General features: G+C 40.3%; 2 protein-coding genes across 4 annotated transcripts in view; one reads left to right on the top strand and one right to left on the bottom strand.

Moving 5' to 3' along the window:
• Positions 1-1,517: 1,517 nt before the first annotated feature.
• The window catches only part of dock6 (dedicator of cytokinesis 6), a 36,374-nt gene continuing 10,119 nt past the window's right edge, over positions 1,518-27,772 (bottom strand). The window contains exons 11-49 of one of the 3 annotated variants that reach the window (XM_087809958.1): positions 26,489-26,645; positions 26,267-26,397; positions 26,059-26,152; positions 25,711-25,873; positions 22,215-22,332; positions 20,307-20,377; positions 19,905-20,043; positions 19,680-19,781; positions 19,496-19,582; positions 19,154-19,385; positions 18,209-18,373; positions 17,792-17,961; positions 17,301-17,399; positions 14,750-14,845; positions 14,539-14,679; positions 14,277-14,390; positions 12,949-13,119; positions 11,713-11,852; positions 11,460-11,629; positions 11,206-11,357; positions 10,864-11,046; positions 9,869-9,995; positions 9,711-9,795; positions 9,519-9,615; positions 9,293-9,427; positions 8,886-9,038; positions 8,642-8,800; positions 8,462-8,562; positions 8,184-8,376; positions 7,124-7,267; positions 6,848-6,979; positions 6,755-6,769; positions 6,446-6,571; positions 6,255-6,344; positions 5,287-5,523; positions 5,080-5,223; positions 4,266-4,372; positions 3,980-4,153; positions 1,518-2,489 (exon numbers count right to left, since the gene is read on the bottom strand). In XM_087809958.1, the coding sequence (XP_087666084.1) occupies positions 2,447-2,489; positions 3,980-4,153; positions 4,266-4,372; positions 5,080-5,223; positions 5,287-5,523; positions 6,255-6,344; positions 6,446-6,571; positions 6,755-6,769; positions 6,848-6,979; positions 7,124-7,267; positions 8,184-8,376; positions 8,462-8,562; positions 8,642-8,800; positions 8,886-9,038; positions 9,293-9,427; positions 9,519-9,615; positions 9,711-9,795; positions 9,869-9,995; positions 10,864-11,046; positions 11,206-11,357; positions 11,460-11,629; positions 11,713-11,852; positions 12,949-13,119; positions 14,277-14,390; positions 14,539-14,679; positions 14,750-14,845; positions 17,301-17,399; positions 17,792-17,961; positions 18,209-18,373; positions 19,154-19,385; positions 19,496-19,582; positions 19,680-19,781; positions 19,905-20,043; positions 20,307-20,377; positions 22,215-22,332; positions 25,711-25,873; positions 26,059-26,152; positions 26,267-26,397; positions 26,489-26,645 (5,157 nt within the window). In that variant the 3' untranslated portion in view covers positions 1,518-2,446. Of the gene's footprint in view, positions 2,490-3,979; positions 4,154-4,265; positions 4,373-5,079; positions 5,224-5,286; positions 5,524-6,254; positions 6,345-6,445; positions 6,572-6,754; positions 6,770-6,847; positions 6,980-7,123; positions 7,268-8,183; positions 8,377-8,461; positions 8,563-8,641; positions 8,801-8,885; positions 9,039-9,292; positions 9,428-9,518; positions 9,616-9,710; positions 9,796-9,868; positions 9,996-10,863; positions 11,047-11,205; positions 11,358-11,459; positions 11,630-11,712; positions 11,853-12,948; positions 13,120-14,276; positions 14,391-14,538; positions 14,680-14,749; positions 14,846-15,952; positions 16,040-17,300; positions 17,400-17,791; positions 17,962-18,208; positions 18,374-19,153; positions 19,386-19,495; positions 19,583-19,679; positions 19,782-19,904; positions 20,044-20,306; positions 20,378-22,214; positions 22,333-25,710; positions 25,874-26,058; positions 26,153-26,266; positions 26,398-26,488; positions 26,646-27,772 lie in introns of all 3 variants that reach the window. The other 2 variants (XM_087809959.1, XM_087809960.1) reach the window with 2 other exon arrangements.
• angptl8 (angiopoietin like 8) lies at positions 23,491-24,663 on the top strand. The gene is made up of 4 exons (XM_087809455.1): positions 23,491-23,844; positions 24,108-24,257; positions 24,345-24,455; positions 24,522-24,663. The coding sequence occupies exons 1-4, from the start codon at positions 23,545-23,547 to the stop codon at positions 24,534-24,536; spliced, it is 576 nt and encodes a 191-aa protein (XP_087665581.1). The 5' UTR covers positions 23,491-23,544; the 3' UTR covers positions 24,537-24,663.

Here is a 27,772-nt window from a genome sequence, read left to right as displayed (position 1 = left end):
CTTACTTTCAGATCTATTCATGGTCAGGCTCCTCCTTACATCACTGATCTGATCCAGCCTTACACCCCAGCTCGGGCTCTGAGGTCTGTGGATCAGAATCTACTGATGGTTCCTGAACACGCTTCAGGACCAGAGGAGAGAAATCTTTTCAGGCTGTTGCTCCTAAGCTTTGGAACGATCTTCCTCTCTCTTTGCGCTTGATGGATCTACTGACTCCTTTAAGAAACATCTTAAGACGTTTTTATTTGTTCAGGCTTTTCCTTGATTTTCTGGAACTCCTGTGTTGTTCTCAGTATTATCTTGATCTTTAAAGTATATACTTTTTTGAGTATTGTTTTGATTGTTAAAGCGCTTTGTGACCCTGGTCTGGAAAAGCGCTATACAAATAAATATTACTTACTTACTTCCTTCTGACGTATCGAGAACAAGAATCTCAGATGTCTATGAAAAGAAAGTCTCTTATGTCATGTGACGCAACCTCGCTTTTGAAACACCATCTCCAGGCGCCCAAAATACTTTTTTGTGACGAGATACAATTCCAAATGTGAAGGGACACCAAAGATATCCTGGATCTGCCCAAGGCCTCCCCCCTACCCCCCCCAGACCAACCTATTGTACGTCTTTGAAGGGGTTAAAGATTGGGAAATATACGCGTTGCGGCGGCGGCGACGGATTCATTTTTGGAACTAGACGGCTTCATCTGGGTTTGGTGAGACTTCATGGGTGTTGACCACTTCGACTGAGCAACATCCATGAGTCATCGTGTCTCTGCCAGATTTGGGGAAAGGCAGCAGACGGAGATGATGTCCTAGATTTGAAACTTGTTTTTATCATTTGTTTTTTAAGCAAACCTCAAGTTGACGCCACGTGACATCGAGTTTTTATAACAAAATAAGATCCTAAATATAAGAATACAAGTCAGAAAAACAAGGGAGTGGTAAGAAATTAATCCGGGCGGTTCTGGTAATTGGGCTCTTGTTCATGAGTGAGGGGACCTCTGGAGGTGCAGTACCTTTAGTACCCTGTAGTCTTGATCATGACCAAAAGTACAGGGTAGTAATTCGATTTATTTTAGAACATTAAAGACGCAAACGTTGAGCATTAAACAAGAAAATACAAACATTAAAATAGAAACTTCTTAGTAGACGTTTAAGAAAAAAATAGGCAATAAAATGTGACTCGTTAAAAATTCCATCATTGGTGTCAAGATACGACAAAACGAACATTTTAAAAAGGGACGGAACAGAATTCATTTTTAAAACTAAATCAAAATGCAACTCGTTTGCCAATTTGATTCAAATCTTTGGCAAAAAAACTAAACTACAACTCATGCAGTGCATTGTGGGAGTTTTCCCAGCCCATACAAACGCCAAGAATGATTGAATAATAATAAATACATCATCTTTTTGTGGATTAGAAAAGGAAAAACTTGAAAATAAACCACTTTTTTTTTTTACCATTGAACGGACTCCAAAAAAATAGATTAAATAAAACCAAAGACACAAACAACCCGGATGTTCAGGTAAATGTTTTTAATTGCGAGCAGTACAAAACACATGGTAAATAAATAACAGTCCAACTATCATGTCGTAAAAAAAGTGTTTGTAAAAAAGGATGTTTGTTGGGAAAACAGTGTCAGTGTGCCAATATTTTTGTTTACAATAGTGCAATAAAGACAGTAATAAGAACGTTTTTTTTTTTTCATGGACTATAAAGATCTGCTACTGCAGTGCATTTGAAGTTTTCACAGTTAATTCCATATTTTTTAACATCTTATAAAGTCAGACTGGAGCTCCTCCACGCAGCAATAAGAACGAGTCAAGAACGCGACTGTGTGACGGAGGAATGTCAGTTATTTGGTCTGTTGATAACAAAGGAAAACTCCCTGGGACTTCTTTTTTTCTTTCTTTTTTAAATAAAGTCCGACAGAAGGAGCCGCAGGAATTGTTAAGAGAGAGAGAAAGAAAAAAAACATCTCAAATGTAATCAATTGAAGACAAAACAAATAACCTGCAGCCTTTCTAAAGCAAACACCGGACACTCGAAGACACGGAAAAATAAACGCCAGTGATTTGGACCCGAAAAAAGTTTGGCGGCTCCGGCGTCACAAGATCCAAAACCCGGAGGGTCGGACTCTCAGTGATTTTGACTACTTTTGGTCGGAGCTTCTACCACAAATGAATTGTTACAGAGCCGATAACGCGGCAGGACGTCGGACATTTTTCCCACATGAGGTGTGAACGAGGAGAGGAACGGAGGAGGGAAGAGGGGGATTATAGCATGACAGGTTGGAGAGGGGGGTTGGGAAGTAAAGGGCGAGACGAGTGTGTGTGTTCGGGTGACAGTTGGTGTGTGGAATGAGGGGGGGCTCGGGGGGCCGGGTCATATAGGATGAGTTGACGGCTCATTTTTCTAAAGCTTGTGGATGTCGTCGTCGTCTCCGTCCTCAACACTCGACCTTGCGGAGACTCGACCTGCAGTAGGAGTTCCTGTCCAGAGAGACGACAAGTTACTCGTATTCAAATCAGGTCCAAAATCATGTTTTTTTTAAAAGTAAGTAAGAAAGTACTCGTGTTTTTGTCCCCGAAGAAAGTATCTTGTTTCACTGAGTCACTTACAATGAATGCTAGAGGATCATTTCTTACCCAAACTCTGCCAGCTGTTCTCTCTCTCTATCCAGAGCTGCTCTGGAGTCTTCTTCTGCTGCGACTTCTAACGCAGACGTGAAATCCAGAGACTCGACTCAGAAGGTTCTAGTCGGTTCGACGGATGTTTTCGACGCGTCGCTCGAGCGTTTTTTTGTTCCGATCGGAGCTTAAAACTTAATCATCCGAGTAAAAAAAAAACATCCGTTTTATGACAAATGAATCCTCTAGTCTAGAGGATGAATATTTTTTACTTTCTACAAAAACATATGTATATAGATATGTTTTTTTTAAACTATTTATTATTAATTTATTATTAGAATGATGGCCTTGGTTTCATATTATTCTATATATATATATTGCAACACCTTAAGACGTTTCTATTCGTTCAGGCTTTTCCTTGAATTTCTTGAACTCCTATGTTGTTCTCAGTATTATCTTGATCTTTAAAGTATGTACTTTTTTAAGTATTGTTTTGATTGTTTAAGCGCTTTGTGACCCTGGTCTCGAAAAGCGCTATATAAATAAATATTACTTACTTACTATATTGTCACGGATAAAAAAAAAAAAGATTATGCCTTTGGTCCTTTTCAAAAGACAAAAGTATCAAACAGATACAAGTTTTTCATATTCTTGCTAAGACAAAAGATCCTATTTTTTAATGGGACAATAAAGACAGGAAATGACCACTCAAAACCAGGCGGGAGCCAAGGTCTTACGCAGGCAACTTTCCAAACAATGAGATGGTTAATTTTATTATTATTATTATTAGTGTAAGATATTGTTCTTATTTTTCATTGTTTTCGTTCACAATAATGTAATATACATGTAATTTTACAAGCTAAGCTAATAAATAACAACGTTAGTTACAACCTGTAACACTTCGGTACGTTTTGAAATGATAAAGAAAAGCACATAAATTATGCATATTTCTAATTATATATAAACCTTTGATTTGTAAATGAAATATGTGATTTATTTATGGCATCAAATTAGTTAGTTAGTTAGTTAAAGCGTCGCCACAAAGGGAGTTTGTTACAGGAAAAAAAATGTTTCTGTTTAAATAAAATGCTATTTTAGCTCAAATAAAATGTGATTTAGGTTAAAATAGTATGAAAAAAAATCGGTCGATCACTTAATCAAAAGCAGCGGTTCTTGTGTGCACAGGTGCGTCACACGTCTGCTTCTGGTTACACTTTAGCGGCAAGAAAATCAATCACCGGCCTCACATCTCGCGGCCAAAAAAACCCGCGTGGAGGTAAGAATTCCTCGCTGGAACGGGAACTGAAGTAAACGTCTCCCTGGTTTTTTTTTTTACGAGAGGTTTTCGTTACCGTTGTGCTTGTGCGGCGGGCGCCGGGAGCGTCCGGTACAGCTGCGGGATCTTGCGATTGATGAGCGGACACAAGGCCTCCTTCAGTTTGTTGTAGTTCCTCTCCAGCTCCCTGTGGTACTCCTTCTGGTCCGGCCCAATCAGGGACTTGTTCTTCCTCAGGGCATCCTCACACCTGAGGGAGGGAGGGAGGGAGGGAGGGAGGGAGGGAGGGAGAGACACAGTGGGAGTTGGTGTTTGTGTTTTTTTACGAGTTACGCAACTGCGTCTGAGACGTGTGTCATCACCTCTTAGTGAAGTCTTTAAAGCAGAGCCGCAGCTTGTTGTGATGTCGGAACAACTTGGGATCATCGGGAATGTCGGTGAGGAAGACCTGGGCCACCTCCAGAGGGCCCTGAGAGGGAGGAGGAGGACTTATTAGTCTGCCGAGGAATGTCTGCCACCCCGTGATGCGACTCTGACTCATGCTGTGTCTCAAATCGCATACTAATCTTAGTATACTAGAAGTTAGTATGCATCAGTTTAGTGTACATACTAACTAGTACGCAAATTCTCTACAGATAGTATGTCTCAAATCAAATACTGCTGCTACACACTAACAGGAAATCACATGACAGCTTCTTCTTCTACTTCTATTTAACGATGTTTCAACCAGCTGTTTGAACGCTATCGCCACCTGCTGGCAGCACGTTTTGCAACTTTGGAAAAAGAAATAAAGGAAAAATATGAGAATCTAAATATTCGGGAGATATTTAAGCTGGTATCAGCAGCGAAGACATGTTTATCCTTCTACTGCTGATGAAAATGCACCTGTAAGTATATGAATATATATGCATTTATATATGACGTAACTTCTGTTTAAAACGTCACTAAGATGGCGGCTGTTTAGTGTGGTTAGTGTCCATCGAACCATGCTCAGTTTTGTGGGCGTGTTAGTACGCCAATCTAGTGTGCATGGCGCACTAAATTTCGCATACTAAGAATTGAGACGCACTAACGCACTAAAAATACTAACTTTTAGTACGCTAGTATGCGATTTGAGACACAGCATCAGACTTTTTAACCCCCGTGTTTGAGGTTCTACGGGACGAGGAGTCCCACCTGGTTGACCGTGGTGCCCACGCAGCCCTGCAGGACCATCTGCAGCATCTTGGAGTCCGCCGGCTCCTGGGTGGTGGCGAAGGCCAGCTCCTGCGTCTTCTTCTGCATGTCCTCAATGGCCACCTCCATGGGCACCAGGATGATCTGCGGAGGGACAAAAAAAAAAGGGTGAGCGCTTATGGGGGGGGCTTTCGGGCGCCGACTCACCTCCTCCTTGTGGATGACGTTGACGCGGGTCTTGATGTAGGGGAAGGCGTGGGACGCCGTCAGGATGGTCTTGCGCTTGTACTGCTCGTGCAGGTCCCCGTGGGCCCGGCCGTCCAGCGTGAAGGGAGTGCAGTACATGAAGGTGCGCAGGTTGTAGTTCTTGTCGAAGTACGTGATCCTCTCCTTCAGCTCGTACGTGTCGAAGTACGGCTCCACGTACGTGATCTGGAGGTACGCCTGGAACCAGGGGGAGACATTAGACATGACGACAAAACACTCCCATGATGCCTTTCTACACACTGCTCTACTTAGTGACCGCATACTGGTCTCTACATATTTGAATGAAATGAGTCAAAAGTAATCGACAGCTGTGATTGGTTGACTGGGCAGTGAGGCATTATGGGAGCTTTTCAGGTCACTGAGAGGGTTCACTATATTATATGCAATTTTGAGTGTGTGAGTTATAATAACCATCGTAAATAAATGTTAATTTAACGAAGTTAAAAATGTCACAACTTTGAAGATTTGAAGATGAATATTTTTAACTATTATATACTTATGATAACAGTACAACTGCGTTCTAAGTTTGGTAAACAGTCAGTTTTTAAAGATTTTGTCCCCTGGTGCGATTTAGTTAGACTTTTAATACGCGTTTTTCATACGTATATACAGTATATTTTGAAAAAAATGTTTAATTAAATTATGTCATTTTCTTGTCTCGTCATTTAATGATTAATATTTATACACAATAATAATTATAAATATATATTGAAGGAAATTATAAACAATTAAGTCATTATTCTTTCACCTTTTTTTCCTTAAAAAAAAGTTTGCCGATCAAATAAAAAAGATTTTGTAGCCGAGAAAAAAATGTTTAAGAATCTATTCGACTAAATGAAAAAATAAAGTTGGTGAATAAACAAAGTAAAAGTAAATCATGGCAACAAAAAACATGATGAAGTCTTTACCTTGTTTGTGTCCAGTTTGTTTTTGTCCACTGGGTTGGAGTCCTTGATAATCTCCACCGCTTCATCCCCGAACTTCTCCGCGTAGAACTCCTGCGGACGAGGTGATTGATTTTTTTTTTTTCCCTTCAGAAAACAGGCGAAGGCCATGAATCAAAGGGAGACATTTATTGTCTTCACACTCTTTAACGTGCCTCCAGTCTGTGGGAGATCTCGGCTAATTTGGTGATTGATGGCTCCTTGTAGACAAATTCCTGTTCGTCCAGGTCTCCGAAGCGAGAGCCATAGAAACCCACGCGGAAGTACGTTCCAAACATCCTCTGGACGCTGAGGTGCAGAGAAATTGGGTTTGAATTAAACAACAACTTATTTAAGAAGATGAAAGTGTGACTCACCAGTGAGAAGTGAAGAGCGGCAGCAGCGGCGGCGACACAAACAATAAATATTAGACGACACAAGTTATTTATTTGTTATGAATATATAAAATCAACAGAAGTTGTTACCTCCCATCCAGAACTCTGTAAAAAGAAGCATGTATTTGTCATTTTTTTAAAATCCTCTTTGAAGTGATTCCACCGTTTAAATCTCAAACATACTTGATTATAGACTTTGTTAAAGGCGTCCTGCAGCTTTCCGTGGACGGAGGCGAGCTTCTTGAAGTCTCTGTTGGCCTCATGGATGGGAAGGAGAATCTTGTAGACCTCGTTTATGGCCTCGTACATGGCAGCCTGTGTTTACAGAACAATGGGAAAACCTGGTTCCTTCACATACCACTATCTCAAATTCCCTCCGCAGCCAAAGATTAATGGTGTAACCCTGCGCCGCGTTTACATGCGGCCTGTCACCATGTGCCGGGAGAATGTGAGACGTACCATGCTGAAGGAGGCGGACGCCTGCTCCAAGAGGCCCACCAGACCAGACTCGCTGAAGTACTTCCCAGCACAGATCCCCTCCTCTTCTGGAGACAAGACGTCATCCGACACGGCCGACTCCTCCAGGACGTTGGAGGAGATATTCTGCGGAGAACGACATGAGCTCACGGCAAATTCTTCTCAGGTCATAATAAGTGTGACGTCTATAATCATGATGTTTTATGTTGACGTTACAGCGGAAACATTTTCACACAACAGGAGTCAAAAGTGCACGTAAGTATTGTTTCCAATGAGTTGAGAAACTTAGATAACTGGGTTTAATGTGTTAAAATATGAAAATCAGCTGAAGAGCTCCAACTATATAAGATTGAACGAAAATTAATTAAGTCAATTAATAAATAATATATATATATATAAAAAAAAAAAAAAGAAAATCTGTGTTATAATTTCAAATAAGAATTTAATGTTGAAATTGATCATACAATTTAAAAACACTAATCATGTCAGTAAAAGGGATGCAATAAAAATAAAAATAAAAACGCTTACGCCGACTCTACAGTAGGCGGCAGCAGCAACAAAACAGAGAAGAAGCTCCTTTTACAGTATTTTTTTCTTCTTTTTTTGTTTGTATTTAAAAGTTATGTTCCCCCTGCTGTAGTCAAATTTATTAAGTGTTTTTCACTCTTATTTCTGTGATATTTATAATTATTAGTTAAATTGTCAAATTCCAGGTGTGCTGCGTTATTTAAGGTTTTTACTTTTAAAGTTCAAAAGTTAAATAAAATAAAGGAATTTCATTCCAATCAATTTATGTATCAATCAATTCCTCTCAATTCATCATAATTTCAAGCCCTAGATAGAAAGGTTAATTGTTAAATTTATCAAATGAATTTTTTTATATAAAGAAAAGCATAATAAATCACATTATTCGTAAAGTAAAATAAAGATAAATAATCGTTCAGCTAAAATTGTGACACTAGAAATAAAAATAAATGCAGAACTTTAATTTAAATATGAAACCACAGCCGATCAAGGTTTTATCGTCTCTCCGGGCACCGACCTGAAAGGTGACGCAGCCGATGGGCAGGTAGCGACAATCCTCCAGCATGTTGAGGTACTCTGCCACCAGGGCGGCGCTGTGGACCAGACAGTGGGCGGCCTCGGCGTGGTTTCCTCGCTCCGAGTGCTTCCCTGCCATGTTTTGGAGCCAAGTGAGACGCAGGTCCGGGGAGTTCTGGTATCCCTTAGCAATCCTTAGAAGAAGAACAGGTCGAAAAAAAAAAAAAAGGATTTTAAAAGTTTGGCTTCACCATTTTGACCTGTATGATCCGACTGTACCTGTACATCAGGTCAATGAGCATTTCTGGATCCTGCTGATGCTCCTTCATCTTGACGGTGTCGGTTAGAATCATATGAAGGTTGAACACTAGATCCTGGACCTGCGGTTTAAAGATCAAAAATATGCTCGAGGACTTTTCAACCAACAAAAGAAGGTTCATAAGTTGAGAGGAAACTCACCTGTTCAGGGAAGGGCGTGTCCCGCAGCTCCAAGTCTTCTTCTGCATATGTCAGAATGGTCTTCAGCGAGCGACGGAGATGCTCCTCGTTGAAGTTCTGCGACGTGCCGACCAGCGACGACAGCGACATGGTCACCTGCATCTTCACGCGGGCGAAATTCTGCTCGGGGGGGGGGGGATGAAAACGAAATTGAATTTGCCTGAACTTCATCCGACGGCGGAAATAAAAAGGCGAGGAGTCGTACGTTTCCGATTTCAAAATTCTGCCTCATGAGCAGGTAGAGCGAGGCCGAGGCTTGACTCCTGACCGAGCCGATGCTGCTGCTGCAGTGGCGGAGAAGACGGAGGCAGAGGTCGGCGCAGAGCTCCGTGTCCTCCTCGAACAGCATCTCTGGAAACTTGAAAACAAAAAAGAAATTCACACGTCAATGTGCAAATAATCTTTTGAACTTACTCAAGTTATTATTGCATAATTCTACCAATTCATTTAAAACTTCAAATAAACATTCTGAAAAATTTGAATATATATATATATATATATATAATATATAAGTTAAATATATATAATATACATTTATTTCATTAATATCATATTACCTTTTATGGATTATTAGAAAAAGCAATAAATAAAAAGGCATAAATACATGTTTACCTTAAAAACAAGAGCTCTCTGTGTAGTGAAGCAGTGCTGCAGGAAGAGGGCGCTGTGGTTGCCTGCCATGCTGTGCAGAAGAACTCTCAACACTCCACCCAACACACTCTCCTTCAGCTCTGATGCCACAACAGTCTAAAAAAAACACAAGGACCGGATCAGAATAAAGAAATACATTTGATTGACGTTGAATGATTCGAGTCAAACATCTTTTGTAAGCGGTTACCTTGACGACGATTTCCAGTGTATCCAGGACGACCAGCGAAGCCTCCGTGGACAGGTTCCCGTCCACCACAGACTCCTGCTCCACTTCAGCCTTCGTCCTTTTCACAGGCAGAAGTTGGAATAGACTCGTTTAATTTTTTACTTATTTACTGAACCGTTTTGCAAATTATTTCTTAATATCCTCATAACTTACTTATCGACACGATCGGCGTTTTGCCTCCAATGCGTGACGTTCTTCCTCCACCGGACGTTCTCCTGGCCGCCGTACGGACTTCTCTCTGGAAGAACAGATGATGGCCGTAGATAGAAGGGAAAAACAAATCAAAGGCGATAATCTTTGTTGGTTCATACCTCTGCAGCGGCGAACCATCTCCTGGCGAGCGCCGATGGTGCCCAGGATGGCCTCTTCCAGACGGGCCTTCATGTCCTGGGACTTCTTAAAGGTTAAGCTGTTGATTCTCTCCAGAGCCTTTTTCCCCTGAAATCACACAGATGTGTCAGAGACCATGTTTTAGTTTTCATTATTATTATTAATTTCTGTTTCACACACGCTTTTCTCCCTCAAAATGCAGAAAAAACAAGGAAACATGGGGGGAAAATGCCGTACAAACACAATTCTGTAACTAAATAAATAACTTTAAGTTAAGTTTCCAATGATGCATGAAAAACAAAAATCTCTCTCCTTCACTTTACCTTTTATTTCACAAAAACTGTTACTGTAATAAGTAACTTCACTGATATAACATTAGTTCTTCAAGATCAACTCCTCGCTCCCCCCTCCCTCACCTGCCTCACTCTTAAAGGAACAGTAACACGCAAAACAACAAAGCGTTAAAGTATGTCACTTCAGTTTTTTTCAAAAAATCAAATTTCAAATTTTTGCAGACCTAAAAAGGTAGCTAAAAGAACATTTAAATCCTGCGATATCCCATTGACTGAGGACAAGAGGATACAGTAGACTCCAGCAGCCTTTTGAAGCGGATGTTTGGACATATTTTGGTTTCAAAACAAACCGTTAAGAGTCATGTACATTCTAGATGAAGTGCTAAAGCAACACTATAAATAACAAACTTGTCCCTACAGAAACGCAATATAGTGTATATTTTCCACAGTATCGTGCCTGATTCTTAACAATATACCCCTCTAGTAATTTGTATTATCTTTTAACATGTTTGTATTTAATTGGTCAGGGGAAATCCTTGTATTTATTATTAAGTTAATTAATAATTGATGCAAACACGTGACATTTTAAGGCTCCTGCAGTTATTTCTAATGCTCAGGAAAGCAAACGGAAACCAAAAAGTCAAAACACAAACGGAGCCGTACTTGAACACGTCTTGCTGTACCTTGTATTCGAAGCAGGAGACGCTGAGGTGCAGCAGGTCCAGCAGACGGTTGATCTGGATCACAGACAGGTCGGACACCCAGCGCTCCAGGAGGGCGGCGTCCGCATTCTTCAGCACCCACAGGAAACACACCAGCAGAGTGCGGCTGCACTCGGCAGACAGGGAGCTGGACTGACGCCCGGGCTGGCGATGACAGGTTGAGCAAATCAAATCTCAATTATTATTCTCGCCATGCGATTACACTAAAAAGGGTCAAAAGGGGGTTCTTATGATACCGTGACCTCTCGCTCCGGACCCCCGGAGGAGGGGAGAGAACTCTGACCTCCCGTGGTCGTCACTTACCACCGTGGGGAGAGCGAAAGCGTTGGCTTTGGCGTGAGGCAGCGGAGAGCCGGCGATCGCCATGGCAACAGACTGGCTGATAGTGCTGCCGCCGTCTGGGTCCGCGTCGTCATGGGCCGAGGAGGCATGGCGGCCCCGAGCAGGCGAGGAGTCTGTTGCGGAGGAGAGAGAGGGAGAGAGGGCGTTTTTTCTCAAATCAAGCGGCATTTTTAGAAGGTCAACGAGGGCTAGCGTCGCGTTAATTAATCGCTGACCGGAGAAGTCGTGCAGCTGATTGAGGGTCTCCATGACGATGGGGACGAGGGGGAGGTAGAGCTGAGCGACGTGGGCTTTGACCCGGGGGTCGCTGTAGCGAGGGTCTGCGTCGTGGCTGCACAGCAGGGTGTGGACGGCGCTGATGGCCTTTTTGTGAAGGAAGAACAGCCTGCGGGGGGCGCCAGAGAAACTCATCATTCTGCTTCTACTTCAATCATATAGAGTCACTCGGTACATGTTTTAACTCCTCACCCTTCTCCTTCGGGGTCCAGAATGAGTGACAGCTCCGTGAGAAGAAGGCCGGACAGGAAGTGTTGCTGCCGAAAGGGGACGGAGAGCTCGAACATGGTGGCCACGCCTTGGTCCTGCACCACGCTGGAGAACGCAGAACTCTACGGATGACAGCAGGATTCAGTGGCTTCAAATCTGACAATTTCATATTTACACTTAGTTCCTGATTAAAAATATAAAGCCTCCGGATCTTCATCCACTTAAAAACGGGCACTTTTTAGATGGAAAGACAAGAACATTTATTTAGGAATAAGGAAAATGAATTATCATGCAACAGAGAAGGATCTGTCTCGTCTGTAGTTGATACAAAACTCTTGTGAGCCGCTCTAGTAGAAGAACTCACATTTCTCCGATCCTTAAAACTCTTCACTGGCTTCCAGTGGCTTTCAGAATCAACTTTAAAATTCTGGTTCTTACTTTCAGATCTATACATGGTCAGACTCCTCCTTACATCACTGATCTGATCCAGCCTTACACCCCAGCTCGGACTCTGAGGTCTGTGGATCAGAATCTACTGATGGTTCCTGAACACGCTTCAGGACCAGAGGAGAGAAATCCTTCCAGACTGTTGCTCCTAAGCTTTGGAACAATCTTCCTCTCTCTTTGCGCTTGATGGATCTACTGACTCCTTTAAGAAACATCTTAAGACATTCTTATTTATTCAGGCTTTTCCTTGATTTTCTGGAACTCCTTTTGTGTTATCAGTTTTAGCTTGATTTTTATTGTATTGTTTTGATTGTTTAAGCGCTTTGTGACCCTGGCCTGGAAAAGCGCAATACAAATAAAAATTACTTACTTACTTACATGATCGTTACAAAAAGTTTGTCTGAATTTTTTAGACTTTTCGAGAATTTCCAAAATAAATGGGTTCTCATGAAATCTTCACTTCGTCATACTGACTTTGAACATGCCTAAATCCATTTTTTTTGTTGACTACCAACTCAAAGATTTTGGGATTTTTTTGGAAAAAATGATGTTCGGCAAATTGAGTTTTACTATAACTGTCGATGAGTATTGTTTACTAAAGTATTAATACTTTGCTATTCTGTTAAATTGCTGTTTTTCTCTCCAGACTTAAGTTCCCATCCACTAGAGACTCCCGCTTACAGGTTCTTCTGCAGCCATTTGAAAGACGAAGAGGTCTCCATTTTGCCGCCATTATGAGTGGAGGTCTTTAATTTCAGACGGATCAGGTACCTGTGAGGTGGTGGAGGAGGTGGAGGGGGACGGAGACGCCGGGGGGCTCAGCGTGGAGCAGGGCAGGTTCAGGATGACGTAGTGTTCGTGACTGCAGACGATGCGGGTGAAGTCCATCCTCAAGGCGTTGAGAGCGCTGGGGTTCTGAGACGTGTGGAGCTTGTTGGCGATCTGACGCACATCAGACACGGTTACATTTATTTCAGGAGGTTATTGTTGCCATCAGAACATTGAATGGTTCGATTAATGTAACATTTCAAATGTTGAAACTTCTAAAAACAAGTTATTGACAAGTAAGTAAGTAAGTAATATTTATTTAAAGAGCGCTTTTCCAGACCAGGGTCACAAAGCGCTTAAACAATCAAAACGATACTCAAAAAAGTATATACTTTAAAGATCAAGATAATACTGAGAACAACACAGGAGTTCGAGAAGTTCAAGGAAAAGCCTGAACAAATAGAAACGTCTTAAGATGTTTCTTAAAGGAGTCAGTAGATCCATCAAGCGTAAAGAGAGAGGAAGAAATATATTTCTAGTATTGTTTCTAGTATTCAAGTATTGTTTGAAAAAATAAATTAGTAAAATTTCTACACTAAAAGATTATTTTTTATTTTATTTAATTCACAGATTTTTTTTAATTTAAAGATATTAATTTTATTATTATTATTTAATTTAATAAGTTAAATATTTTCAAAAGGAATAAATGTTTTTTTTAATGAGATATTATTATAATTTTTTTTTACACATGGAGTTTGAAATTCCAATACATTTTCGGAATGAAATGTGTTTAATTCGTAGCCTTTTAAATTCAATACAAAGATGTTGGTATATAGTCACTAACAGACATTATTACAGCAGTACTGAGCTACTTGATCGAACTTTCAGCGAATCACGTTACGAAAATAACTACAATTCTACACCGACTCGGTGGATTCCAAGGGAAGACTTTAGCTTTTTGCAACTAATGGTAGTTTTAGAGTTTAGTGCAAATTTAAAATTTAGTGCACGATTGGAATGTATAAGTGTATAGTATACACTTATACATTTTTTCGTTTACTTTAAAAGACCACAATTAAAATATACTTAATTTTCAAACAGTTTTTTTGCAATAATGGGCATTAGATGATCAAACTCCGTGTAAAAAAAAAGGTATAATTTGGCAATTTTTTTTCTTTAATTATAATTATAACTATTATTATATATATTATTAGTATAATTGAAAAAAAACAAAAAAAAAAAGATTATGATGAAGTTTCAATATATGAAATGGTTAAATTTCAATGGCACAGATATGCTTCCATGCAGAGCTTTGAATAGAACGCGAGCACCTGCTTGTGATAGGAGCGGATGAGGTTGAAAACAAAGCCGCGGTCCATGAGAGACAGGAGGTCGTTCAGGAAGAAGGCCAGACTGGTGTTCAGTCGCTCGATCAGCTCCACATCCTGAGAGGAAATATCACAGAGAGAAGGATGTTTTGATGCAGCGTACATAAAACCATTTCCCGAAAGAAGACCTCCTGAGGGATCGATAAAGTTCTACCTAACCCAACCTATATTTATAAGAGTACATTAGCAGTGATAGAACGGTTACCTTGTGGTATCGACCGGAAATGTCTGCACTGACGGCGCACACCAGAGCCGCCACGTCGTCCACGAAGCGGTCTGGGAAACGCTGACGTCGGAGAGTATCCAGTTTGGAGGTCAGGAATAAGTGATGGGCCATGCTTTTAGTCTAGACGGAAGAAAGCAGTTCAGAGAAAGCGGTTCTTCTCTCGCTGTGAGAGTTCAAGTCAAACACCAACCATGAGTTGGAAGAAGAACCAGGCCTGTTGCAGCGCCGCCTCTCGGACCGAGCTGGTGCTGACGACCCACTGCAGCGCCAGCTCCTCGTGCAGCAGCTGGAGACCAGTGACCACAACTTAGTTTTGTTTAAAACCGTCTGTCGTTTCATTCATGCACATGGATCCCTGGTGACAAACATTTAAATTCTCCAGCTCCACCACTTGGTCTCTGAGCAGCTTCTACAGGAAAAAGCTTTGAATCGCTCTTGTCCAGGAAGATTTTTTTATTTTGAAAATTTAAACTTAAATACAGCTTTAAAAAAAAACAACAACTTGGATTTATTGGAATTATTATTCTGAGCAGTAGTAAAACCAAATAAAATCTGCTGTTACAACGTATATTACATATAAATAAGCAACATTAAATAATTGATGGAATAAATTTAGGTATGAATTTTTACAACTGAACTTAATCCACCTTTTTGTTTAACTTATTATATTATTTTTTTCAATTTATAGATGAATAAAAATAGTATACAATTATTAAATATAAGATTATATTACATTGATTTATAATTGTAATATTAAAATTAATAATAAAAAAAAGCTTAATGATTTAGTTTAACACAATTTTGTCTTCAATTATTACATTTATTAGGAAGAAAAATGAATAAATATTGACACCATTTTTAACATGTAAGAATCCAATAAGTCTATTCTTATCATGCAAAATAATTTATATATACAATAAGCAAGATCAAATGATGAATATTTCTAGACTTAATGTTTCAAACTGGGGAAAATTAAACTCTTGAGTTACAATCTCACAACAAAGCAAGAGATGAAATCATAAAATAAAAAAGAAGTTCTACAGATTATTACCGTCAAGTTAATAATTTAATTTCAGTAAAAAAAACATGTAAACTAGTGAAAAGGAATGTTACACAAACCCTGTGAAATAATGGCGACATCGAACCGGTCCGTGGCGTAAAATAGGTCAGAGAACCGTGACTTAAACCACGATGATCATTTTAAAGTTGATCGTTTGTTAGAGATTATTGCAGTATTGATGATGATTGTAAGTATTAATGGCTGAAATGTATAGTACTTTATAATTCTGACGGGATTAGTGAAGTGTTGGGACGATCGAAGACGGCGTGTTAGTGATGAAGTCATAAACTGGTGGGTGTTAAAGAGAAGTGGAATGATGGATGACACTTTTACCTTCTTGGCAATCTGCCGCGTGGGAACTGAAAACAAGGCCACGCTGTCCAGATAGGCAGACATGCGATTGCAGCCGCGGTCGTTTGTCTAACATGGAGCGATGGTGAGGTGAACACACACACACACACACGCACACACACACACACACACACACACACACACACACGTACATGAAGACAAAGTGATGGAAAAAAATAAACGAGTGGCGGATGAACCCAGAGAACACTCCAGGACCCTGATGAGTGCAAAGCTGAAGGGCAGCAGAAATGAAGCATGCGGAGGAAAGGTCTTAAAGTGGCTCTTGCAAAGGTTAGGATGGAAGGATGGAACGATGGAGGGAGGACCAGGTGTGAGATGATTATAGTGTTCTGGATGCATGATTTATCAAAATGAGAGATCTGGAGAAACATATTTAGTTGGGTTTTTTTTGCACTCCAACATATTTTTGAAGGCTTATGTTCTAGTCGTATTTATTATTGTTATTCATTTGCAAACACATTATGCGGTTATTTTGAATTTTATTATATTCATTTAAAATATATTATAAAAGAATGTCAGTATACTATCAGAACATTATAGGGTTGAGCTGGTTTTTTTTTTTTTTATATTTCTTTAAGGTTGAATTTGTTTCAATTTAATCACTGAATTCAATAATTTGTTTATTCAAGGGTTGGATTACTTTTATTTTTTAATCATTTAATTCAACATTTTTTATATATATATATATATATATATATATATATATATAAAAATAATGATAAAAATGTTTTTTTTTATTCCAATTCCAATCATTCAAAATTCCATTTTGTGAATTCAATATTTTATTTTAAGCCTATTAAATAAAGTATTGTCTTATCTATTAAAAAATAATAATTGTAAAATAATGATAAAAATGTTTTTTTTTATTCCAATTCCAATCATTCAAAATTCCATTTTGTGAATTCAATATTTTATTTTAAGCCTATTAAATAAAGTATTGTCTTATCTATTAAAAAATTATAATTGTAAAATAGTCGCAATTAAATTATTTAAAAAGAAAAAAATCAAATTCAACCTTTTAATATAGAAATTATTGAATTCAATGCTAAAAAAAATTCAAAATGTCAACATTAGAAATGTTTAATTCAACCACTAAATATTCTGATGACACTGACATAATATAAAATGTAAATATAATTGTATTATAATACTTGGAAAGAGCAAAGTAGTTATTTCTAAAATCTAGTTACCAGTAATTTATATATACTTTAGATTTAAGCTCAGACGTATTTAATCTCAAATCTATAAATAATGCAGATGTTTTTTGCGACGCAGACGACGAGGGAAAAGGAAGACGTGGGATTTGCACCTGCTTGAGCTCGCAGCTGGAGTTGGGGTTCCGCCGCACGGATCTGGCGCCCCCAGGGGCATAAGCAGAGTTTACCCAGGAGTGGGAGCGGTCAATACCCTGCCACAACCACAAGCCACCACAAACACACACAGATTACACACACGGTGTGCGGCGAGAAGGGACGCACGGATTAAACAGGAGGGTAAATCATCGTCAGGACTACGAGGGAAGAGTCAGGAAAGTGAAGCTGGTTGCAGAATCATCAGGGGAGAGAGACTGAGAAGCTCCACATGAAAAGTACAGAAGTCAATATCAAGCTAGAGATAAACAACAACAAAAATATCAAGGTTATTAATAAAGCAAAAATCACAAACCAAGACTAAAAAAACATAGTTTACAATAAAAATGCTACTTTTTTTAGCTTAACTTTCATTCATCTTCTAACAAAACGTCTATTCTAAAAGCTTCTAAAAACACAATGATCGTGGACACGGTATGTAGTCGCTCACCTTGCTGCCGATGATCCTCTGCACCTCCTCGTCCGGAGACACGGGGGTGCTCGCCAGGTCGGGGTTCGAGTTGCTGATGCTTTTGGAGCGAGCCAGGTGCAGGCTGCTGGGCCGGGCCGTGGCCCTCGACAGGGTGGCGTACTGCATCGGCATGTCGTACGGCTGAGCACCTGCCGACCACAACGCATTCAATTCTACGTCTATTGGTGGACTGGGCGGCAAAGCAGTACGGGAGCAGTTCAGGTCACCGTTACTGAGAGGGTCGGCAGCTCATGTAGAAAGTGACTTTGCAAGTTCAAATACATCTCGTTATAAAACGAGGGGCCGCTGTATTCTTCACTTGAGCTTTGAAATGGGTTGCAAGTTTGATGCATAATACAAAATAAAACAAAAAAGATGTCTACTCGTTCAACCTACCACTGGGGGGGGCGGTGGGCTCGGCGGTGGGCAGGCGGAAGCAGTAGTGGACGTAGGACGCCAGCAAGTTGTTGCGGCCGTGTTGGTCCAGGTTCCCCTCCAGGTTCTTGTGCATCTGGTTGACCAACAGAGACATGGCCTCGAATGCGGCACGTCCGAGATTTACTGATACAAAAAAAAATAGAAATATTGCCAAAATTAACATTGTAAGTAAATAGTTTTTGATTGTGAGTTGAAATTACTTTTGTAATACAGGGGTGTCAACTCAATCGCTTCAGGGGCCAACATTTGGAAGTTTGTCCAAGTAGTGGGCCAAACAAAACATATCTTTATGATTGAAGGGTCTTTACATACTTATTTGATTGGAGGGTCTTCCTCTCTCTTTGCACTTGATGGATCTTCTGACTACTTCAAGAAACATCTTAAGACGTTTCTATTTGTTCAGGCTTTTCCTTGATTTTCTGGAACTCCTGTTGTGTTATCAGTATTATCTTGACCTTTAAAGTATATACTTTATTGAATATTGTTTTGATTGTTTAAGCGCTTTGTGACCCTGGCCTGGAAAAACGCTATACAAATAAAAATGACTTACTTACTTACATCAAAATAATAGTATTTCCGTTTTTTTTATGTGGCGTTGATACATTATAAAATAGAATGACATTTTAGTTTATTTCATTCATTCATTCATTCTAGATTATTCTATAAAGAAAACAATAACAGTTGTTGGTATTACTTAGTTCAAATGTAGAAAATCATTCTTCAAAAGTGAGTCTATCCATCCGTCTTGTTTTATTTCATTGATTTGTAGACTAGTCGACCCATCCGACCTCAGTACGTCATCATAATAGCAATAACTTTTTCTCCGAGCCTAAGCTAGGAAAGAGTTCGACTCGAGGACATAAAGTCATTGTGTTACTTGAAGAAAGGCCGTGACCCTCTTACCGATCTGGCCCGAGATGACCGGAGGGAAGACGATGAGCTGGATGAGTTTGTTGAGGAGCTGGTGGAGGAACTTGACGCAGGTGTCCAGCAGGGCCCCTCGCAGAGCCGCCATGCTGGCCTTCAGCTCGCCCTCCATGTTGGCCTCGGTGATGATGACGTCCTTCAGGCGAAAGGGGAAGGAGTACTCCTCCATCACGTAGACCAGAGTGAAGAACTTGTCCAGATGCGGATCCTGACGGTAAAGTTGCGGCGAGAATTAGATTTTTTTTTTAATTGATGCGCGAGAAAAAAGTTTTAGAACAAGCAGCAGATGCTGCGGGTGAAATAAATAAAGACTCGCACCTGCGTGTGAACGGAGGAGGCCGCCGTCACCTCCACGTTGAACACCGCTTTGTGATTATCCACCCACTTCATGCCTGGGAGCTGAACCTGCCACAGCGACACCCGAGCCGTCAGTGATGTCACACCGGCGGGTGGGGGGAAAAAAAAACAAACAACCCAGGATATCTCTTTGAACAACACTCACGTCAGGCGTCAGCACCGAGTAGCTGGGCGGGGGCTTCTCCACGGAGACGGGCAGACTGAAGGAGCCGGAGCGCAGTCGCCCGTGCTGCATCAGAGGGATCCACTAACACAACAGAGAGACCAGAGACCAGCTCTTACCGATGGCAAGGCAACACAAAAAGGGCGATCAAAGGAGTCAGTGTGTGTGTGTGTGTGTGGGTGGAAAGCTTTCGTTCAAGGTTCTCACAGTGTAGCCCACAGGAGCCTCCAGAGGGGTGTTCTGCTTGGGCTGGCAGCTGATGTGGTAAAAGGTGAACAGCAGATGATGGTTGTCTGTGAGATTGGCAGGGATTTTCATTTTCATCTCTTCATAGAACTCGGGAGACCTGAGGGGGGAGGGGGTGGAAGTTAAACACTTTGTAAGGAGGAGGAGGAGAAGTTGGATGCCACTCAAAGTTTACATGCATGCGTGTGTGTGTGTGTGTGTGTGTGTGTGTGTGTGTGTGTGTGTGTGTGTGTGTGTGTGTGTGTGTGTGTGTGTGTGTGTGTGTGTGTGTGTGTGTGTGTGTGTGTGTGTGTGTGTGTGTGTGTGTGTGTGTGTGTGTGTGTGTGTGTGTGTGTGTGTGTGAGTGCAGCCGACTAGTCTTACTTGTTGTGATAGATGACAGGAGTGAAGGCTTCTCTCGTGAAATCGGCACAGCTCGACTTGCCGAAGATGACCTGAGCACGAGACCGGACTTGTTACGAGTACTATATCGTGATTGTTTATAACTAGTTTATTACTACATGCATTATTGTATAAACCCGGGACGCTTCATTTCCTCGGGGGCCACACTTTTAATTATGCAGCTTTTGTCAGGGACCATTTAGCCAAAAGAAAGTAGACCAAAAAAAAAAAAAGGGGTGGATATGATGGGAAAACTTGAGCAAAATGGATAAAGTGTAATTATTCTATAGTACTATAAAATAAAGCTAAATAATTTGAGTTGTATCTTCTGTTAAACTATGGTAAATTAGGAAGAAAAATCCTTGAAAAAAGCTTAGTTTTAATAAGAATAAAACTAGTAATACATTAAAAAAATGAATTGCATCACACAATCAGGAGTAAATATGGGTAAAAAAAAACAGAGGATCATATTATTGTTAAAAACAATGAATTATATACTATATATAGTAATTGCTGAGTTACAAGTGGGTAAGTCCAAGAATGACCACAGGGGGTCATTATATCCACAATAATGCTGCACAAATGTATGTTGTGAGTAAAGAGTTTAAAAGCTCAGACGAGTTTGACATTAAAAAGAGAAAGAGACACTTTATGCTTTATATTCTCTGAACATAAAAGGCAATACAATATATATACATGGTTAATATGGATTCTTCATAAATGACTTGGATTAAACTTGACGAATCCTTTGGGAAAACTTACAAAAATACAATTCGCATAAATAACGAGACCAAAATAACTATTCTCCTTAAACAAGCCATAAAATGTTGATATGTGTGTCGTTCATTCTTTTGTTTCCCTTTACCAGCATTGGGTGATTACATTCACTCCATTATTAACTAGAATGTCAAACCCCTTAAACAATTTAATTTAGTCAATAAAGTATTACCTTTACCTTTAATAAACTTAAAAATCACAAATTGATGATTCTGATAATAGTTATAAATTGTAAGTAAGTAATATTTATTTATATAGCGCTTTTCCAGACCAGGGTCACAAAGCGCTTAAACAATCAAAACAATACTCAAAAAAGTACATACTTTAAAGATCAAGATAATACTGAGAACAACACAGGAGTTCCAGAAAATCAAGGAAAAGCCTGAACAAATAGAAACGTCTTAAGATGTTTCTTAAAGGTGTGCCTTTTATTTTCTATGTAAAATAAATTGGAAATATCTGAGAGGAAATGTGCTGAACATATGATTGAACAATACATAAATTACTAATACAAGAAAGGAAATTATTTTTTATTACAAGCAGGCCGCTTGTTTAAATAATTCTAGGTGACTTCGTAAGGACCACATAAATACAGTAATGCACATTTCTTCAGGTTTGTTCTACACGAATAACTTTGAACAAGAAATACAAGTGCGTTTTAACAAACACACAATTTGAATGTTTGATCACCCAATAAACTTTTATACTTGGCAAACAGGAAGTAGTCAGATTTCAATTTTTTTTGTCATTCTCACATCAAACTCTACTCTTTTTAGAAGTCTCTCTATGATGTTGACATGGATACTCGTGTTTGAGACGTTTTTTTTAACACTGACATTTTAAAAGGTCACAATATCCACATGAATAAATTAATATACTTGGATTAAGCCAAACATCCAGTTACATAAAACGAGTTGGAGGGCCAGATTTGACACATGATCTAAAGGGGTTTGATCAGGTGACGTGATGCAAGTTCCTCACTGGTGACGCCAAAGGAATTTCCGCACCAATAAAGAGTTTTCCACAGGGAGCTACAGTGATTCATTAAACCCCGAGGTGTCCTCTACAGGTTTTTAACTCTTTCCTGACAGCTTTGTTGCGTTTATAACTCACCGGCAAAGCTTGACTGGCGTCCTCGCCTGCCATGAACTGGACTTTCACTGCGATGTTTCTGACCGAGCCCTGGCGACTGCTGAAGTTCAGACTTTGTGGATAAACGTAGAGCAGATTTCTGAGAGAGCGAGAGAAACAGACACATGTAGGAAGGTTAGGAACACTTGCATCAGGAGAGTCTTAAACCAGATTATAAGAATCAACTTGAGTGTAAGGCTTGATTTTGGCACAGGCCGAGTTCACAAAAAACAAACAGATCATTAAGAGGTGGTGCTATTTGACTACGCACAGGGGTTGGGGGGGGTGACCCAGCTCTTTTGACCCAGAATTTGTTTGAGGAATACCTTCTACGCCCCATTCCCTGTCAAACGTCAGAGGTTACTTTTGTTCACATGTTAAAACAGCTGATTAAAGCCAGCTGTCAACGTGCAGCTCTGGAAGTATATCATCAGAATATTAAGTAGTTGAATTAAACATTTCAAATGTTGATCATTTCGAGGGAAATGTGGTTGTTTTATCAAGAAATACATTTTTTGGGGAATCATTCCTTCAATTATTTTTATAATGTAAGGTTTATTTTGTTTTTTTTAAGCAGGGGGATATATATATATATATATATATATATTTATATATATATTAAGTTTTAAATTGTTATTCCAATAATTAAACAATTATAAATAAATTCACTATTCTTTCATGTGTAGCCTTTAAAATTCAATATTTCAATACTATTTAAATATAAGTTCGACCAAGTAGCTCTGCCCTCTATTGATATTCAACCAAATATTTTGTATTGAAGTCAAAAGCCAAGAAATGTAAAAATAATTAAGTAGAAAGAAATGGTTTTAGAATACAAACAAACAAATTAAACCCTATAATATAATATTTATTGAATTAAATTATTTATTAATTCAATTAAATGCTGAAAAAAAGTTTCCAAATGTGTAATATGAATTAAAACACACACTGCTTTCAAACAAATTCTATAATTCTGTCTGGAAATTAAGAAAACCTTGAAAAAAGAAAAACATGCATCATGTTGATGTTGTTGTGCTGGATTTGTTTTTTTGACCCAAGTGTCTACATTCGCCTCCCAAAGGTTCAAACTCAAGGGGAGGTCCCTGAGACGAGGACTTGAGGGAACGAACCACAGTTTTGGATAATAATTAACTTGCCCGCACGACTCGGATATAAGTCTCAGCAACGGCCTGATGAGAGCTCGGACCTCACGCTGTAGCTCTGAATCTTTGACTGTGTCGGGGCGAGGAAACTTTTCTCTCCAGGATCAGATCGCAGCCGATTTTTTTTCCAACATACCGACACTATCAAGATGAGTTTGAGTTTATTCTTGCTTCCCGTGTTCTGCATCATCACAGGCATCGATTGCACCTGGATAAGCAGCAAGACGGGAGACAGACCGGCACCGCTCGAAGAAGTCAACGTCCTCATGTTCGGGGCCCTTCAGTTCAGCCAATCCCTACGCGTTGCCTACGACAACACGGACGCCGAGATGGCGAGGATCATGACGGCTTTGAGCCGGCGCGAGAGCGCTTTGCAGGAGCTGTATCAGCAGACGGATCGGGCCAGGGAGCAGGAGAAGCAGATGAAAAGTGTGATGCGGCGGCTGAGGGTAAGTAAACAGAACGTAGAACCTTCTTGTGTGAAGTCACTGAGAGGGAAAGTATGTCAAATCAAATCTCCCATCTGATTTCCACTTGTTCCTCTCTGCTGTCAGGACGTCAAGCAGACAAAACACAGCAACCTCCTACCGATCTGCAGAAATTGATAAACTAAACTATTGCGAAAACTGTCAAATGAAAGAAAGTAGTCGTGGTAACAAGAGGGAGAACTATGTGCAGCAGGAGAATGATGCAGCGAATACTCTCTCGACAGGAGCAGATGGACAAACAATACGCTCGAGCCAGGATGACTAAAGACTGGCTGATCGAGTTAGACGAGGCCGAGGCGGAGCTGCTGCGGAAAGTGAGGAGAATGGAGGCGCAAGTGAACGACAGATTTCCAGGCAGGCTCAAGGATCTCAAGGTAAAAAAAAAACCCTCCGTCGTCTGGGCGAGAATCAAATTAACACCCGGTGGGAACTTTAGGTAATCCTGTTATCCACGTTTACAGGTGAGGGCAGCCGAGAACACCATCGTTTTAAAGGGCTTATGGGATTTGACCCAGTTCCAACGAAGGAACATTGAGAGCCATGACGAACAACTCCATGTGTTACAACAACAGGTATGTCACTTCATCAATTCATGTATTGGTCTTTTTTTCTTCTAAATTCTACGTCTCACCCTTCAGGCAGAAGCCATTTGATTCCTGCTGTCGATACCTCGGAACCTTTCTGCACTCCAGAACCACCGTTTGCTGTATTTTCTCATTTATTGTAATGTATTGTTAAACTAATGTATAATAAAAAACAATAAAATGTATTAGAACCCAAGTTTGATTTGTTACGATCATTGAAAGAGCAACTCTTAGATTGTCGCTTGATGGAAAGACTTTTGAAGACAAGAGGACGAAATTAAGTTTCGTTACGTTAAGAACTTCCATGAATCATGTTAAAGGCACTGAAACACACAAGGGGCTTCGTTTTTCTCACAGCAATCCATGAGTCTTACCGACTTCCTGTCCAGTTTAGGTAGTAAGACACTAGGAGTTCCACTAAGTTCTGAAAACCCGCGAATCAAACAAAATACCCAAAGTAATTTCCTTTTTTCATTTGCATAAATTAGCAAAAAAAACATTTGAACTCAAAGTAGATCTTATATACATCTATATATACATATATATTTGATTACTCAATATTGTGTTACGAGCCGCCGTCCCTCACATCAACCCTGTTGGTGACTGTAACAGCTCCTGTAATGCTTTGCCGCCCAGCCAACCAATCACAGCAGTCGATTCACTTTTGACGAAGCAAATTGTGGTGTAGAATTCAAATACAGCATTCGAGCAACCAATCAGCCGTCGCTTAATAGAACTGTGTGTGTAGAAGGGAATCATGTGAGTTTACGACCTTTTGTTGGCCCCTTAAGTAATGGTAATAAGTTATTGTGTTGTGTTGATTATTGTTGCGGTCCAAATAAATCACTTGTTTGTAACAGTGTGAACAAAGACTAATAACTTCTTGTTGAAATAGATTTAAATACGCAATACTGTGTGCAAAATATACGTACGTAACACAACTTATAATAATAATAATATTAATCTCTATTTATATAGCGCCTTTCTAGACCAGGGTCACAAAGCGCTTTGACAGCTATTCACACACACTGATGGGAGTAGGCTGCACCACATGGCGCCGAATCTGCCATCAGGAGCAATCAGGGTAAAGTGTCTTGCTCAGGGACACAACGACACAAGATTGTCTGGAGCTGGGATTGAACCTGCAACCTTTTGGACTGCAGGCAACCACTCTACCATCTGAGCTATGACGCCCCAGATGACACCCACTGTAGTACAGATTCGTTTCATAAATACATTTTACCTGTAGGTGGTGTGAGGCGTGTACACGTAGCGAGCTGGAAACTCCAGCACGTCCTTCGTCGGGCGAACGCGAAGGTCCGGGTACGGCTTCACGTGGAGCAGCTCCGGCGACAGGCAGTAATGAGGAGAGTCCGGTGCCGGAGAGATATCGATCTTCAGTTGGGCTGAGCGGGGCAAAAAAAAAAAAAGGAGAAACAATTCAGAAAAGGGCAACACAATTCCAACCAATCAGTAGGTCGAGTATAAAACTTTAACTGACAGAAATATTAGCTAGAACGACAGATTTAAAATAATTAAGACCGACTCAAAATTCAACTAAAGACTGTCGATTATCATAATTCTGTCTCACCGGTAACGGGTCTTAATCTCCTCAAAACCGAAGATGGTCGTCGCATGTCGGCCAAATACTTGTAGAGGTCTTCGTCGCTCAATCTGTCTCCCTCCTGTTGTAAACAAAGAAGTGTTTTTATTCTTTAAATTGCAACGCCTGTGAATCATCTACTGTATCACAAGTTGGTGGAAAGACTATCAAGATGATTTATTAGTTGCAATCGAACCTGTTTGAAGAAGTTTGTGACCGTCAGAGTCGCTGGACGGAACGTTGCGAAGTTGCACATTTCATCCCCGATGCTCATCCGCTCAAAGGCTTTTTTCTTTCTCTCGTTCCACGTTCCGTGTCCCTTTCGCTCTGTGGTGGGAATGAACGACAGAATGAACATGTAAAGTAAACCTTAGAGATACTTTATTTTTTTTAAACGTAAAAAATAACACGTTAGTACCGGAGTCAGAGTCGGAGTCGGACCGGTCCAGACCCCCCACACTGCTGACGATGTTGAGCAGGTGTATGGCCGTCCAGGCGAAGGGCATCCGGAAACAGCCGAGGCGGCTGCAGGACTGCTCGGCTTGTTGGCGAAGCTTATCCAGCTTCTCCTTGTGCTGCGTGCGTGGTCACGAAACACATCAAACAATCAAACAATGGCTGAGTGAAAACACTCTACAGCTAAATGTGGACAAAACTGAAACACTGGTGATTGCTCCTGATGATAAGATTCCAGGGTTGAGTCAGTACTTGGGTGACTTAGGTCAGTCTGTCAAACTGAGCCTGAGAAACCTGGGTGTTGTATTTGATAAAGACATGTCTCTTGTTCAACACTGTAGGAAACTGACCAGAAACTGTTTCCTTCAACTGGGAAAAATCTCTAAACTTAGGAAAATGTTGTCGGAACATGATCTGGAGCTTGTAATCCATGCGTTTGTTTCTTCTCGTCTGGACTATTGTAACAGTTTGTTTTCATGTCTTAACAAGAAGGATCTGTCTCGTCTGCAGTTGATTCAGAACTCTGCAGCGAGAATTCTGACCCGCTCAAGTAGAAGAACTCACATTTCTCCGATCCTTAAAACTCTTCACTGGCTTCCAGTTTCTTTCAGGATCAACTTTAAAATTCTGGTTCTTACTTTCAAATCTATTCATGGTCAGGCTCCTCCTTACATCACTGATCTGATCCAGCCTTACACCCCAGCTCGGGCTCTGAGGTCTGTGGATCAGAATCTACTTATGGTTCCTCGCACACGGCTCAGGACCAGAGGAGAGAAATCTTTTCAGGCTGTTGCTCCTAAGCTTTGGAACGATCTTCCTCTCTCTTTGCGCTTGATGGATCTACTGACTCCTTTAAGAAACATCTTAAGACGTTTCTATTTGTTCAGGCTTTTCCTTGATTTTCTGGAACTCCTGTTGTGTTATCAGTTTTATCTTGATCTTTAAAGTATGTACTTTTTTGAGTATTGTTTTGTTTGTTTAAGCGATTTGTGACCCTGGTCTGGAAAAGCGCTCTATAAATAAATATTACTTACTTACATGTGTGCACATACATGTGCTCGCTCTCAACCCACCATCTTCAAACCTCTTAAACGAAACACCGTATCTGGATGTTCGCTATAACATTTTCAACATTTGAAGAATACAAATGATTGAATTTAAAGACAGTTCACCCCAAATTTTTACTCATTTTCTGCCCAGAAACGCGATACCCTTTAACTCTGGTGGGTATTGATCTAATATCTGC

The sequence above is a fragment of the Callionymus lyra genome, chromosome 15 (genome assembly GCF_982586985.1).
Source record: "Callionymus lyra chromosome 15, fCalLyr1.hap1.1, whole genome shotgun sequence".
Lineage (NCBI taxonomy): Eukaryota > Metazoa > Chordata > Actinopteri > Syngnathiformes > Callionymidae > Callionymus > Callionymus lyra.
This window is presented reverse-complemented; position numbering and strand designations above follow the sequence as displayed.